This window comes from Oryza brachyantha, chromosome 1 (assembly GCF_000231095.2).
Source record: "Oryza brachyantha chromosome 1, ObraRS2, whole genome shotgun sequence".
In the NCBI taxonomy this organism is placed as follows: Eukaryota; Viridiplantae; Streptophyta; class Magnoliopsida; order Poales; family Poaceae; genus Oryza; species Oryza brachyantha.
Window position 1 is genome coordinate 28,848,600 of NC_023163.2, and position 17,287 is coordinate 28,865,886.

The 17,287-nt window shown below is 37.7% G+C and overlaps 1 protein-coding gene across 1 annotated transcript; it reads right to left on the minus strand.

Moving 5' to 3' along the window:
- Window positions 1-5,447: 5,447 nt before the first annotated feature.
- Window positions 5,448-15,638, minus strand: LOC102700490 (DNA polymerase alpha catalytic subunit). Its single transcript, XM_006646444.3, has 31 exons — window positions 14,445-15,638; window positions 13,917-14,081; window positions 13,747-13,830; window positions 13,570-13,644; window positions 13,436-13,500; window positions 13,240-13,330; window positions 12,936-13,121; window positions 12,547-12,710; window positions 12,351-12,465; window positions 12,082-12,261; window positions 11,896-12,009; window positions 11,677-11,796; window positions 11,284-11,595; window positions 11,074-11,166; window positions 9,888-10,006; window positions 9,721-9,793; window positions 9,544-9,600; window positions 8,824-8,916; window positions 8,522-8,641; window positions 8,349-8,446; window positions 8,223-8,268; window positions 7,917-8,030; window positions 7,731-7,811; window positions 7,253-7,366; window positions 7,075-7,164; window positions 6,909-6,988; window positions 6,611-6,833; window positions 6,482-6,535; window positions 6,256-6,375; window positions 6,107-6,181; window positions 5,448-6,017 (listed from the first exon to the last, which is right to left on the minus strand). Exons 1-31 carry the CDS (start codon window positions 15,579-15,581, stop codon window positions 5,871-5,873), a joined length of 4,605 nt encoding a protein of 1,534 aa, XP_006646507.3. The 5' UTR covers window positions 15,582-15,638; the 3' UTR covers window positions 5,448-5,870.
- Between the last annotated feature and the right edge of the window lie 1,649 nt (window positions 15,639-17,287).

Consider the following 17,287-nt stretch of genomic DNA (forward strand, 5'->3'; position numbering starts at 1 on the left):
GAAATATGTTGTTTTTTAGCAATTATTGTATTGGAGTTTATAAAGTGGAGACAATTGCATTGCAGTTGAAAAGTAGGGAACAAATACATTATTTTTTTAAGAAAAAGAGCGAGAAGTGTTATAGTCTTTGTGGCTTTGTATTGATTTGCATGAAGTAGGCTAAAAATAAAGCTTTTTGGGGTGGGGAGTATTCAATTGAAGAAAGTAGTAATTGGTGAAGAGCCTTTAGGACAACATGCTTGCTTGTGGTTTTATTTGATTAGGTATATAGGTTTAGGTTGTTTAGCTTCCTAGCAGAATCAAATTTCTGGGATCATTGAATAAGCTGCTAGAATAGGAGGCTTAGCTTCTTTAGATCGTGTGGGGAAATGTTTCTAGTATTCAGAGCAAGTTCAATAGTATAGCCAACTACTAGCTACAATTTATCTATAGTCAATATAATAGTCAATTCATATAATAGTTAGCTATAAAACATTAATATATGGTCATACATGTCATACATACACTACGTCTTGAAGCTCTTGCTGCAGCTACCTATAAATTAGTAGCATACTGTTCTCTCCTCTTTTATCTCTTTAAAATATGTTATTGTATCTGCTCCGAGGCGGACCTGACTGACAGCTGGTAAAAGTTTGTGCTCTTTTTACGAATGGGATTCTCTAACTTTCCATTATTAGAGAGCTACAGTACTCTGACTTTGGATCTATTCTCAGCCGTTTGATCTGCAGCCAGCGCACCTGATCGATCGCTATAGTGTCAATAAACAGTACATGGGCTACAATACTTTTACTATTTTTACTGTAGCTACGGTATTTTAAGTTTGGATTCTACCAGACTCATTTTACTATGCATTTTGGTAACTTTGCTTAAGGAAGTCAGAGAATTCGGATTGCTCTTTTTATAGGTTGACCTGCACATTCGATTATCACTTAATCAGGGGTTTCAAATGAGAAGACTGAAATTAAAGAATGGTCCTAAATTTTGCCCCGAGAGAGACAACAGACATACGGCCATACTCTTACATTCTTATTTTAGTTTCTACTTGTGCTTAAAAGCCAAAATTTAAATTTTTAATCTTAAATTTAAAATATGTTTTATGATTTTTCTATCGTAGTTTATTTTTTTATATTTTTTTAGATGGCTAAGAACGTGTATATAAAAGTTTTATTTATAAATTATTTTTTATTTAAAATATGACATTTGAGTTTTCTCTAAAAAACCAAATAATCACCACCCCTACCTTCAGCAAGTCAGGCTTACCTTCCGAGGTACTATAATAAAAAATTACTCCCTCTATTCCATAATAATTATATTTCTAGGTACTTAGCATTGTTGACGTCCAAAGTAATTGTTGACATGTCACACACGAAGCCCTATGAGTCACTTTTTAGAATACTCTAGTACAGGACCTAAATTCTTAGAAACTAGGTGTGTCAATCAGTTTGATCATGTAACTGACAAAATATTAAAAAAACATAAAAAATTGTTAAACCTAAAGACTCTATCGACCAAATAATCAATATCGCTTCAGGACCCTAGTCGATATATTAACACAATCAGCTTTACAGGAATTTCATGGTATATGAATAAAAATATCTTATCGGCTGAATTATGAGTAGGATAACCACTAAATAATTCAACCAACTAATCTATCTTGAAAGATCGGACTCAACCAAAACAGTTTCAAGATTAATCAATCGATCAGACCGATTTAGTACTTATCGCACGTGCAATCAGCAGTCGATAGGGTGTGAAGTGAATTAAACATGTTAAAACTGGATTATTAGACCAATTATTAGCATAAGACAATAGTAAATAACAACATGCATGCTCACATTAAACCTAGAAGATCGGACTAAACCAAAGCAGTTCAGATTTAAACATAACCAAGTATGAAATCATCATAATATTGCAGTATACCGATACTTAACTACTAAACCAGTGTAATCTATCAATCTATCTGCTAGACTTAGTAGATCAGATAAGCTTCTATAAGCAGATCGGACCAGATTGACATAGATCGTGTCAAACCGAGACAGTACGCGATCTAACACAATATAACTATAGAAAACATGATTATTTACCAGCTTAATAGACAAACCAATGAATAACTAAGGATAATGCTGGCTAGAACTCTAGCAATAAGATCATGCGAACACCCGATCTAATCTACAAGCATGAATCTAACTAACCAGATTGATCGGACTAAACCGAGACAGAATCAAGTTAGTAAAACTCATATCAACAGATTCAATAAAACGCTCACACCATCTTGATCGAGAACCTATCGCTACCTCAAACCAATGAACAGATTGAAACAACAACAAGCCTCAGATAAATCGTCAAACAAACTAGATAGAAGATCAAACTAGATTGAGGCACTTCTATCTAGCCGATGCGACAAGTTGACAATCATAAACTATATTGCGAACCAGACAAAACTCGCACCAAGAGTTTGCTCATGTCTAAAGTTTGGCGATGTGACAAAAGATATATTGATCATATGATTGCTGGTGTCCTTTATAAACTGTGGGGTGCTATATTTATACCCCTAAAACTAACTAAAATTGGATACGGAATCGTATCTATTACCTAACTTATTACACGCGGGCTCTATAAGCTCTAATATTTACATACCCAAATTTACACAGACTCCACATGTTTCCCGAATCTATATGCATGCTTCCAGGCCCAATGGGACTTCTTTTTCAATCCGAGTTAAACTCTATCGGTTGTATCCAAGTTGATTTCACGATTTCTTCAATCTGATTTTCGTCCGATTCGGTTATTGTTCCTGATTTTTTTACCAGCGGCTATTTCCAAATTCTGACGTTACAGGCATATATTAAGGTTTGAAAAAAATATAATGCCACGTATTAAATATTGTATGGTTGAGAGCGAGTGGTTGGTTAGAGCAATAATGAGAAGAAATTTAAATGAGACATGATTAACGGGACAAACAGAAACTACGGACGAGAACTATTTTAGAACAAATTTTGAATTCTAGACAGACAAATATTTTAGAAGGAAGGTAATATCCAGTATATTGGCCAACTTAAAGGAAAACTTATATGTAATTCTTTAAGTAAAATTTGTCTAGAGTTCTTCAATTTTACTCAGTAACTACGGTGAAGGGAGAGTAACCCCTCCCCGACGGTAAAGGAAACCTATACGGTATGGCTGGAAACGCAAAACCAATCATGTTGCAAATACTTGCACAGTTGTTAAGGCGCGCTCAGGCCATCCCAGACGAGTTGAACTAAAACTAACGGAGTTCCAGTACACTAGGGCAGATTTCCATATCTCGTGGTAAGACAGTGGTGATTGTTTGGTTTATTATGGAAAAAAGTCAAACGATATATAAATAAAAAATAATTTATAAATAAAACTTTTATATACGTAATATTCGTAATCTAAAAGTAAAGGTTGAAAAATAAATTATGGTACAAAATCTTCTAAAATCTACTCTAAATCTAAGATTGAAAATTTAAATTTTGGCACATGAGCCTAACTAAAAGCGAAAACATGGCCTATAGTTTACTGATAAACGATATGCCCTTTTTCTTATTAAAAAGAATTGCTATTGCTGCTCTGAACACACATCTGCTGTGAACTTACAGCACACATGCATAAAATTATAACAGCTACATCACGGTTTGACATTATAGAACACAAGAAGAAAAAGGATGGTTCCAAGTTCTAAGCTGGTCAGTATAAGCTTTTAAACTAGGGTCAATTTTATCATCTTTTAAAAATAAATCTTTGTATACTAAAATTTATGGTTATTATTTTGTCCGCTCAAGTACAAAATACCTATGGGTATAAGGAGTAACACTAGAAATTATATTACATTCCAATACCTTTTTAAAAGCGATAAAAATGCTCATAAACTATCACTGATACCTTTTTCAAAGTGATAAAATTGCTCTTAAACTATCACCCTTATATTTTTGCTTCTTTTCACTTCTGCTTATATTTATAAGCCAAAATTTAAATTTTTAACCTTAACTTTAGAGTTGATTTAGGGTTTTTTATCATAATTTATTTTTAGTCTTGATTTTTAAATCATCAAGAACACATATATATTATTTATAAATTATTATTTTACAAATATATCGTTTGGTTTTTTCTTTAAAAGCCAAAAGATCACCAGAGATCATCAAATGGCACTTGCGTAACAAACTGGATTAGTAGTGGCGTCCACGATAAGGTCAATAAAACTAACTAGTGACAAAAACCTCGGTTAGGAGTAAAGAACAGGCGCATAAGAATATATGATACGTAGTACGTACCTTGGCGACAGTATTCTAATTGGTAGTACAAATCACTAATCTCGCACTCGCACATTCTTCTTGACGGCTTGGCCGCATATTTTAACTAGCAGGTGGCAAAGTGGTAAGGTGGGAAACCACCAATCAACTGTAATCAGCGATGAGTTGCTCGGCTGAAACTTCCAAAAGAAGCCAGCTTAATTTATGGCACAGAAGATTAGTAGAAGAGATACGGATAAATATTTAAGAGGTTAGGGTACTAATTATTCCTTTTGGTCCATATTATAAGATTTTCTGGTTTATCTAGATTTATTTATATACTAATGATTTTTAGACATATATTAAAAACATATACATTGGTATATGGATAAATCTAGGTAAACCCAAAAAATCTTATAATATGAAACAGAGTAATAACCTTTTGGTGGGTAGCTTGGTCTTCAAACAGTAGCAGGACTTATATATATATATCATCTAAGAGCCAAGTCTAGAAAATAAACTTTAGTAAAAATTATAAAATCAACTTTAAATTTAAAATTGAAAAATTAAATTTTGACTTGTAAACCTAAGCACAAGGGTAAAAACAAGATTGATGCATATTGCCACTGGGTGCCACACATCACAGCTTTGAAGACTTCTCAAAGGTGAAAGGTAGCAGAACAAGCTAAATTAAGGGCAATTTTTTTAAAGCACGTGCACAAGGTATGCACGTAATTGTTAGACACCATACTCTTTTTTATTGTAATAAATTAATAGCACAATTCCAAAATAAAAGTATTTATATATTATTTAGTTGAGATTAAAGTTAAAAAAGAAAGACTAGAATATTTCTTACTAAATGAGGAATGGACGAGGGTGGAAGAGTAAATGAGCATAAAATTAAAAGAATTTTAAATAAAAGGAGTTCATTGAAATAAGCAGTGTAGCCTTTTTTTTTTAATGTGAGATGATTATATTATGGTAAAGAATTAAATTCTAAGAATACTTATTTTAGAACGGATAGAAAATATAATAATTTTGACACGGGTCAGAGGACAAGTGAGCAGTAAACACTAAGGTTCCAGCATGCCTGGAACTAGAGAAGTGCACCCTTTGCCTCAGTTTCATCTTTCAGAGCATTGGTGATCTTCCCGATATACTGAAACAAGAACATATACTTGATAGTATAGCTGCACTTTTTACCTGACGATAACTGTAAAAGAAACACTTGACCGATTCTATGTTATGCAACGAATGTAGGCACAACAGTATAAGTACAACGTACATGAAGTCACAAATCATGGGATCTATACGACTGCACCGTATTTACAAGTTTAGCATGATACAATCACTCTAGAAACACTACGAAAGGTACTTATCAGGGTCTGCTCCAGATCAACAGCTATAACATTTGAATTCAAATGCAATATGCTGCGAAAATTCCATATTTTACAGGTTGAGAACCCTCATTAATATGCTACCGTCTAAATTGTCATTTGGATTTCTATTCCTCTTGGTGAGACATGAGATTTAGCTTCAACAACACGGTCACACAGCATGAGGACTTCTTAGCTTAGTCACCACTATGAGAGTAAGAGCTTTATAAAGGACAGCAAGCCATCAGATTGATATTGCCAGATCCCTCAACTGAACCCAGCCAAATGCACATCTGTCTCGGATTTTCTGAATCTCCATTAATGCCAAATTAATAGTTTGGCTTAATGCTGCAAATTCTTTCTCAAAAGGAAGCCGGGACTTCTGGTCCAACTACATCCACAATGATAATTTTTTACATCAGCTATGACTTGTATTACACAAGAAAAAAGAAAGAAAATTGAGTTGGGTTAATGCTTAACCTTATCAAGACAGCGGGTTGCATCAACTACATAGCAAAAGTATGACAATTGCCTGTATAGATCTGCCTCCGTATACTGTTATAACATATAGTATTAGTCACACCAAGCATAAATGAACCCATTGTAAACTCAAGGCCATATCAACAAACCTGTCTCACTAGGTGGCCGTTGCAGCGTGGGTAGTTAGGGCAGATGGTTCCTCTCTCAGTGTCCCCCATCACTCTAAGGTTCACACTGTGAGTTGAGTATTTGCAGCCCTCGTCATCGCACTGGTCCAAGTAAAACATGTCAATGACAATGAGCACGTTCCTTACAATATAGACAGGAAACTAAACATCTTGGAATCATCAACACTGGAATCGGATGTGTAATTACCATCAATAAACCTTTATAATATAGATTGATGAAATTATCAGCCTGTCTTTTCATCTGCACATGGAGAAAACATGGTTCAGTTTATCAGCAATATGAATGCTCGGTCATCTTATGTTAATTGTCATTCACCTGGTTGGCAAGCACTGCAGGAGAAACTCTGGACTCATCAGTGTCATCTGGACATCTTGGGCACCGCATCCGACGCCAAAAATTAATATTAGTGTCTTTTTCTTCGTTTGTATCTGATGCATTTCCAATGCTAGAACCAGTAATCAGACTAGACACAGGGGGGCAATCGAAGGTAGTAGAACAGCTTGGACATGATAATCGCAGTGGCTCACAACCACGATATCTGCAAATATTACTCAAGTCATTATAACTCAACAAACAGATCACAATAATAAAAGAAAAATGCACTGTAATTTACCTCTCATCTTCATCATCAATTACAGATAAGAGCATGCTAGACGTATCTTGATTGCTAGAATCAGTCAACCTTGATTGGAACTGATTCCACAGATTAAATGGATCAAAAAACATCAACGAAAAAATATATCAATCATAAATATGAAAATAAATGGAGATTTCTTCACCTTGGATGAATCAAGTCCAAGGCATTCAGCCAGGCGGGCTGGGCTGGTACCCTGGATTGAAGCACACAGACGAGAAACGACAGGATGAATCTGTAAAGGGAATCTAGAATAAGAAATTGTATAATAAACATAGTGTAGAAAACCAAGGTTATATTTCTTTTTCTATGAAAAGGGAAACCTGCTGTGATAAATAGTAGTCAATATCAATCATCCATTTGTCAGGGTCTCTTTTTAGCTCCTCAGGATGTCTAGCTCTTTGAGCTATTCCTCCTGAATGTGTACTCTCTGAACCCTGTTCACAATAGTCAATTGCGTAGCTTATGATAATTATAGAAAAATACTGAGTACTTTTTTAAAGAAATATAATTTTAGGCAAACAAAAACTCTATCCTCTTAAAAGTTATCCCCACGTTCCACATTATAAGATTTTCTGGTCTTTCCTAGATTCATACGTGTGCTAATGAATCTAGACACATATACATCGATACATAGATAAATTTAGACAAAAACAAAAAGTCTTATAATATGAAACGGATGAGGAGTACCCATTAGTGTCAAAGCACTAGATGATACTAACAAGGAGTGTGGGGGGCCATGAGCAAACTAGTGAGCCAGCAATGCGTTTGAAAAACATAACGAGTAACAATTTGTAATACCTGTTGAGAGCAAATTATATAAGGAACTGTATCACCTGCGGAGCAACCAGAGTAACCATTTTGCTTCAATCTTAAAGCAACCTGAGGAAACCAATATAACAAAAGGTTATAAAGCATTCAGCTCACCATATTTCCAGCTGTTTCTCTCCAATAAATACCAGAGAGAGAAAGATAGTTAACTCTTGCCTGAACATGAGGCTGGTTTTTAGCATCTGGGTAATCTTCCGGCGCTTTTGTTAAGCTCTTTGTGATGATATATTTGTCAAGCTCTGTTTGACCACCTCTCATCTGCTCTTGCACCTGCAATAGTAATCAATGTTAAGTCAACGGTGAATTAATCATAGGAACATGATGCCAATTCCTCTTTCAGTTGAAAGGTTATTGCCAAGAACATGTAGCTTCTCAAATCCCACTTGATAGCTCCCAAGAATAAATGGAATGAAAAACTTAAAAGGTATGTTTCGTATATAAGAAAAAAAACAGGCCCCTAACCTGAACAAGAGAACTGTGGATTGACTCAATAACGTCATCACATGACCTGTAGAGAACAATTTCAACATACATAAGATAAAAACAGAAAATCTTGAGTAAAATAAAAACAATAACCTCTATTCTTACCCTCCAGACAAAATTTGATTCAGGCAAAAATCTCCAATTTCTTTTGACAGCAAACTCCAGTCACGCCTGACCATATCAAGTCCCTTGCGCTCAATGTTCTGCATCGAGCATGCTTTAATTATCGCAGTTTTAGAAGATAATATATAAATTCGCAAATAAGAATAACCACACACCTCTCGTAAGCTACCATCCAATGCAACTTTAATGGCAGCATATTTCTTCTTTTTGAGAAGCAACATTCTTTTGTATATACCATCAAGATCAATCTCTAGACAGCGGTATTTTTTATTCACCTGCATAATTACTTATGTTAAGTGAATAAGTAGTCTTTCTTCACTGTGCAGGTGCATGTGTAGCATAGTGGTAGAGCCTCCAATAGAGAGGAGGCTGACCAGGCTTGAAACCAGGCATCTGATCTTTCAGAGGTGACGAAATCAACATTAATGCCTGCAATTTTTTAATATCTGAGTCCTACCTCCTGAATGACCTTTCCAGCAATTCCTTTTGCCCTGGAGATGTCATCCAGTCCAGTATGTATCATTATAGAGTCTGTGTCACCATAAATAACCTGCCAGTAAATGACACAAACATAGATAGTGGTCATATATTAATAAACAAAACTGGCTGTCATGTTGGACTAGATTATCAGAAGGCATGTCAGCCATTACAGATAAGCATGTAAATGATTTCAGAAAAGATTGAACATCCAGGAATATATACTTCGTGTCAGTTCAGCTTCAGCCAAGTTTACGCAATAGAAGCTTGAATATGCACAAGGAGCAAGAGTTGTATTGCAATTTGTGTGAAATATGTCAGGACTAAAAATGTATTGAGACTGAGAGGTTACTGACTATGGAAAAGAAGAAAGACAAAAAGGCCCAAAAGCATATAAAGCACTTTGTTCTCAATGAACAATGATGCTTTCAGAAAAATAGAAAATATGCATTTTGTTTCAAATATATATAATCTACACATGCAGCATTGTTTTTAATGGATTCTCATCTGAAAACATTTGTTTGTCAATATGTTATTGTGAGAGTTAGACATGCATATATAGCACACACTGTTAGATCTCACTCTCTAGCATCAACTTGGCTGTCCTTTGGTATGTCTGATATGTCCCTTTAAATATTATTTAGGTATTTTAGAAGCTTGCGGGAGAAAATTATAGAATTACATTAGCAACTCTACATACCTCCAAATTTAGATTATTCTGAACCAGATCAACGGTGTTTTGTAATATCTCTCTTCCCTGAAAGCAACATTATAGCGCATATTAATCACATCAGGGACTTATACAACATTTTTCTTTTTTGCCCCAAAAAAAACATTTTTCTTTTTTGGAAAGTTTAGAGAGTAAAGTCATTCTCACTTGCAGTGTAATAAGCTCAGCAAGTGGCTTTGCATAAAACCTGGAATTGGAGAAGCCCAAGCAACCATACATACTGAACCATGAGAGTTAAAGAGTAGATCAGGCTCATCAATTATTTTGGACGAACTCAAGTAGAATAGCTAATGTTCGTTACAATTTTATTTCACCTATTTGCAGTAAGCTTCAAAGCTTGCTGTTGGATGTCAAACTGCTGCCTTTTGAGACCAGAAGCAGTCTTAAGCCACGATTTGACCATTCTTCTCCTCTCCACCAAACTCTTCAGCAACTGAGCAATTACCCATGATTGCAAACGCATGTATGAGAAAATTGAAAATATCATGCCCATATGATAAACGCATTTTGCACATAAAAAACATGTGAAACATATGAAAAAAAGTTAATATATACCAAATTGTATTAAATAAATAAATGAAGTATGACAAAAGGATAGGCATGGCATGGTAACAGGGTTAGCACGGAACTGATTTAGCTTATGCTAAAGCTAAAAGTATAACACAAGGTGTGCTTTGTACTAGTAGTTTTTAGGCTGGACACTTCAAATTCTTAATCATATCCTCTTTGTGCTCATGAAGAAACAAGTCTATTTCATGGCAAAGCTAACAGATAAAGTGACTAAACTGCATATTGGGTGTTAAAATGTTGGTCAAGCTTGCTACTGTATTAGTTGCACTTGCAGAACAAAATAGGCATCTGCATAGATAGACTATCAAAAGGCCCTATATTATTTAGAGTCTTTAACCAATTAAAGTAAGAAGTTCCCTATAGATCTTTATCATTCAAACCCTCTTGTAAGCAGGCCCACACCAATCATGTCTCCACAAGTATTGAAATTCTAATTCAGCATAGTCAGAGTTCACAAACTAGTTTCTTGTGGAGACCTACCATTAATACAATACAATGGTGATAAGGTAGGTTTCAAGCAGAAACAAAAATACAAAAACCAACTAACTGCAGACTTTTGGCAGGTACTACCTCCGTTCCAAAATATAAACATTTCTAGGTTGTTTAGCATTGATTAATGATATATCAAAAGATTAGATTCCCTTCTACGCATCTGATTGGTTCTGGAATCATTGGAATGATTGAAATCATGAGAATCAGGGTAGAAATGCTTTGATACAAAATTTGAATCCTTGAAATGCGTACATTTTGGGACAGAGGGGGTAAATTTCTTTGTGATACACTCCATATCAATATGCCAATATGGGTGTTACTTATAAGGACCTCGCCTGTGGCATATTGCCCTACTCCAAAGACAAAATCATGCAAAACAGGATTTTGTCCAAGTAAAGAAAAACTCTCAAGCAGAATTAAACATCAGTAAGAAATTACCTCAGGCAAAACACCAGTCATCTTTGAAGCTGGCAAATTGGGGAGATTGCCATCAGAAGAACGGTCAACAGTAGTAAAGCAGATATTGTATTCCTTTGAGGAAGAAACATAAAGGCAACAATCAATTAGACTAGTCTCTTCATTCTTTATTTGTTTAACGATTTAACTTTATGGAGCGGAAATAAAATGTTGTAAAAGCTCATTATTCACCTGAATTATTGAAGGGTAAAGGCTGTTGAAGTCCAGAAGTAGAACATATTTGTCATATAGACCCTTTTTAGGCTCCAAAACCAAGCCACCAGCATATGAAGGTCCCTTTTTGGTTTTACCTTGATCAACTTGATGTCCCTCATCATCAATGGAAGGATCAGCTTCATCAGGATTTGCAACCTCGGTATCAGCGTTCATTTTTCGTTTGGTAGAGTTGAACTCTTTGCTGCGTGAAAACTTGTCCGGTACAATAAATTTTTTTCCATGGAATGCATGTAATAGTAGATATTCTACCCTTTGAGCTCTAGCACCCTACAAGCATTCCATCAAAGATGGTGTCAATGCAACTTCCATTTTGCACACAATCTAGGGATAGTGATAAGGATGGTCTACCTGGAGAGTTTTTCCCCACAGGTTACCACTGATATTTGTCAGTTGGCGTGTAAGTGGAAGAACACTCAAATGAAACATGAGCTCCAAAGAAAGACATGCATCAGTTTCTCCATATTCAACCTACATAAGCAGGACAATATGGCAAATAATTCGTCAATTTGTAGTTTCTGAAGAAATAACCAATCTCTTGAACAAAAGCAAGTTTCAAAAAAACTGTACCAGCTTGAGAAGTGTTCCTGAAGATTGGAACATTGGGGGAATATCATGTGGAGAGACCTCTTTCCTCTCCTTTTTCAATTGTGTTTCTGTAAGTTGTGTCAAAGAATAACTCACCTGTGTACAACAAATTAATTAGATTTGTGGAATATGGTATTAAGACTAAACAAACAATTAAATGCCAGTTACCTCCTTCAGGAGATCCCGAGAGCATAGATATGTATCACAGAGGAGACGACCAGCAATGCAGGACATAATTCCTGGGCTTGCTCCAGACCCATAAAGTGTGTTTCCTTTGGTGAGTCTGGGCATTACCGAGCGCCTAAGACGACCAATTTTGGACCACATACTGCTTGGTACTTTGCAAGTCTAGCAACAAAAAGGCACAGTTTCTTTTTCAAATGATTGAATTTAACACACAAATGATTGTAATTAACATAATGTATAAATAGAAAAACCTGTGCACGATGCAAAAGGACATCCAAGTCAAATCCAGAAATATTGTGTCCCACAAGTACATCACAGTCAAGTTTGCTAAGCTCAATCATCAAGCGGTTTAACAATGCACGTTCACTAATAATGGAGTAAAAAAGGATAGTCAGTGCAGGCCGTCACAACTTAACAGTTATATAGGTAAAAGATAGAATTGCCCACCTGCTCTCAAGTGCCAGCACATTGCTACCAGCCTTCTGGTTCCTATCAAAGGCTTCCTTGGAGAGGCCTATAGGAAATATACTACCTTCAAGCTTGCGCATAACAGTAAAATGGCTGAGCATTCCCCGTTTCTGCCAATCTTCACAACGCATTGGACTATCTATCTGAAATTAACTCCCACAAAAAGAATAAATTAGTTGGTAGGAAATGTGTTTTCTCCTTTTACAATATGTAGATTCTATAATTGTTTCCATGAAACCTGGATATGCCCATTAGTTTGAAATACTTAATTTCAGTCATGGAAAACCATTTATCTGACAATTCATTGACAATTTTATATGTAAATACTACAGCAAAGTACTTCAACTCCAAATGAAGAATATGCTTACTTTCACACGGTGACAGCATATGACAGATGCTGACACAATCTCATGCACATTGTGTTTCTCACTTATGATTGTTTTAAGATTAACTGCCGCAACTACAACAGGAGGAACTTCTAATGTGGTACTTGTCATCAGAACTGATATGTCTTTTGGACTATCAACTGTAACTTCAAATTTACACCAGCTGACCTGTGAAGAATTCAAAAGGCATCACCATCAACATAGTGCAAAATAAAACCACATAGGAGGTACACGGGCATCATAAATTTGAAGCATAACATGGACCAATAGAGCATTAAGGATATACCCGTTGAGTAGCTGGACATGCCACAAACTTGGAAATCGAAAGCCATGAAGGCCCCTTGATCTTCCTTTTGATGAGAAACAATTCAAGAGCACTGGAGAAGTACAATGGTTAATATCTGTCAAGACACCACACTGTATACACATGGTACTATCGTATATGCCGTATAGCATGACCAATGTATTTGATGGATCATTACCTATTGTTTGTCCCAAGTAATGCATGAAAATGTTCACCTCGAAGGTCTGTAGGTAGCGCCGGATCCTAAGAAAATATATGTAGTATAAGAAATAAGTAAATGGGAGCCAGAGATGCATCACCCAAGAAGCATACCTTATATGGGTAGTTTATTTTCAGGACATACTGCTCTCCATTTGGTAGATCAGTTCTCTCAAATGCATAGTTCCTCTAAGGCATGACAAGTAGGTGAAATAGTAAATTAGCTCAGCAAAGGGAAAATAAGGGGACAAGACTTGCTGAATGCCTAGCATTAACTTTCCACAAACAAACCTTGACTGGAGTCATTACAAAATTTAACACGTTGAAGTCTGACAACTTATCAGCTATTTCACTCTTCAATCCTGATGCTAACTCCTGGCAAGAGAATTGGTGTGTATATTATAGATATGTAGTGCATGCAAAGCACCATGTTTACTTTGAAAATAAACAATCATTCTCACATGTAGAGTTCCTCGAAGTGATGGAGAAGAATCAGTGGAGGAATTCCTCTCTAGCCTTGATATGGTGTCCCTTGGGAATACTGAACTGCTTGGAATAGCATATATGCACCTTTGCATATTCTTTACAACCACACAGCAACTGTGGAACCTCTTGCCTACTTCAACCTAGAAAAAAAAAGGCAGGTTGTAAGAAAAATGGAAATAGCCTCTGCAGGTAGAGCTGCACGCAAGCCAAAACTAAGAATTAATTATAATTTCAGATAGAACACAGTAACTATCCAGTAGAGTTTATAAACATTTTCAGACCCCTGCATAGCTGTAAATAAGAGCTTTTAGAATGAAGTAATGACTAGTTAATGTTACATGATTATACCTTTTTAATGAAATGCAGGTGCACCTTCAATGCTAAAATGTATCAACCACCACATCACTTAAGGTAAATCAATTGTCCCACTAAGTTTAATCCTAAAGTTTGTGTTTTGATGAAACCCTATGCTTTAGAGATGAATAATTGAAACTTCCGTTTACCTTTCCAAACAAATATAATGTGCCTGAATTAGCACCAAAAGGCTCCTCATATGCGTCCAATATGTAGAATGGCAGTGCACCATCGTTGAGCTCAAACTCTGAGCTTTCATCCACATCGGCATTACAGCTAGCAGCCGTCGCCCTCTCACCTCCTGCACTCTCCCCATCCCCACAAATCTTCATCCACCCTGCTGTTGCGCTAGCCATATCCCCATTCCGGTTGTCCTCCGTCTTAATCTTAGCATTCAGACGATGCACCTTCTCTATCTTCACCTCCCCATTAGCCTCCTGCTTCGGTTCCTCAAGGCTGTTACTATTATTCGCCAATTCAGCACTCGAACCTGCAGTTGTATCCAATTTTGGCTCCATTTCCACATCCGGCTTCAGTTCCACCATATCCGTATCATTTCCACTGTCTGAAACCCCGTAGGCCTCAAAATCATTATCCGATCTGAACGCCGTTTCGGTATTGACTGCCGCATTTTCAGCCTTGATGTGAACAATTGGTGTTGGCGCAGGTGCGGGGGCACAAACCCTGCCAACGCGCCGCCGCCGCTCCTCGCGGTCATTGTCGTCGGGGGCGAACTCCGCGATGACGTCATCCACGATGCTGTCGGCGGCCAGCGACGAGCCCTTGGAACGGTCGCTGCCAGGCTTCTTAAACACGGAGGAGGTGAACATAGAGGAGAGTCGCTGCTTGCCCATCATGGCGGCGGCGGCAGACAGGGACGCCGCGGCGGCGGACTGCTGCGGGGGGCGCTTTGACTGCGGACGCGGCTGCTTCCGCTTGCGGGGGGCGCCATCCTCACCGTCGGAGCCCTCGTCGGAGGAGGAGGGGATGGCGCGGTGGGTCCAGTCCTCCTCCCGCCCGTCGTCGACGTAGCCGAGGCCGTCGTCGTCGACGATGAAGGCACCGGCGTCCTTCCGGCGGCGGGCGACGAGCGCGGCGTAGTCCTCCTCGGCGACGGTGTCGTAGATCGGGTCCTCCATCTTCACCTGGACGGCGGCGGCGGCGCGGGCGCCCCCGCCGCGGATGGCGCGGAGGCGCTCCAGCGCCGCGGAGCGGGCCACCGCCTCGGAGCCCCGGGCGCGTGAGCGGCGACCGGAGGAGCCCCCATCGGCGGATGCGTCGTCCATGGCTTCTTCTCTCGCTCCCTCCTCTTCCCTAACACACAAATTTACACAATTCTTAGGTTCGGATGCTTCTCTTGCGAGCGGCAAGGGGAGGAGATCTGTTCTAGATTTGTGCAATGGTTGGATTGGGCGGGAAAGGTGTTCGAGGGCTTCGGCATTTCGCGCGCAGAATTTGGGGAGGCGGGAGCCGAGGTCTAGGGTTTTCGCGTGGCGCAGGTGATAACGAATTAACGATCAGGCCTTTGTTTGGCAAGCCCGAAATTTCGGCCCAAATCTAGCTATCAACTTAGCCCGACAGTACAGGATTACGTTCAAGCCTTGGGCTAACTTTGAAATGGTATTGAAAAAAGTCCACTATGCTCCCTCAACTTTGGGCCTAGTTTCAGTCACTCATTATGGCCGCGTTTGCCCCGGCGTAAGTTAGCTAAATTCCCTCGTTTTCCATAAGGGTGTTTTCCGCACTGCTAAATAATATTTTTTAAAAAAATCATAGGAAAGTTATTTTAAAAAATCATATTAATATATTTTATGTTATATAATAATTAATCATTTACTAATCTATTACTATGTTTTTCGCGTCGGTTAAGTTAACTTATCACCCCACCTACCGAACGCGGCCTATATAAACCGCAAAACCGGCTATGTATAGCTCAGCTGTTAATTAGTTCGATAAGTTATGGAGTAACTCACGGAACTGTTTTAAACTCTTGACAGGATATCCCTCATCTATTACATGTCATCAAATAGACATAAAAAATATAAAAAAAATTGACAACATAGTTTAATATGAGTTATGTCATCTCCCCAGTATGCAAGTTTAAATTCAATTCTAAAAGTTATAAAAAACAATTATGAATATACATATACTTAGTTTCAATTTTTTCTATAACTTGTAGAAGTTAAATTTAAACTTACATGTTTGTGAAGTAATATAACTCATATTAATCTATCTTGTCAAATATTTATTCAGAGAACATGTAAGTAACGAACGGGTGTACTGTGCTAAAAAACTGCTTGCAGACTACGCCCACCGGCGGCGAGCCCGCGTTCGGGGCGGTGATCTGGGAAGATGTGAGCGGCCGGCAAGTACCGGGTCTCTCTTGGTCGGAAATCGGAATAATACTGCACAGCAAGCGTCCATTTTCACGGTCTCGTTTACGTGCAAATTTGGGTGTCTTTCGCGTGCACGGCAGAGACCTATATGGAAATTTGTGATCCGAACTAGCAACTGTTCAGGACTTTCCGTAGACTTTAGTATAGAATCCTCTGATATATATTATAAGAACATTTTATAGTCCAATAAAAAGTAACATAAAGTATCTCAAGGTATCCGTACATCATGTTACCAAATCGTTTCTGATCGTTGGATCTAACAATGCATATTCTTCCAATGGTGAAAAACGATTTAGTATTTCGAGATATTTTTTGTTGGACCGAAGCAAATCTCGTATTATAGTACTTTTTAATTTCACTAGATTAAACTATATAACAACATATATATATATATATGTGTATAAATTTATTATTACATAAATAAATATAGTTTAGATTAAAAAGTTTAATAGTTATTAGGTATGCATGACGACACGACGAGGCGGCGAGGCGCCAGCTAGCCCTTGTGGTTCGGGTGTTTGCTGGCGCGTAGTGCGATGGAGTTAGCTCTTGTGCTGTTGTGCACAACGTACGTGAATGATTGTGCAATGATTTGT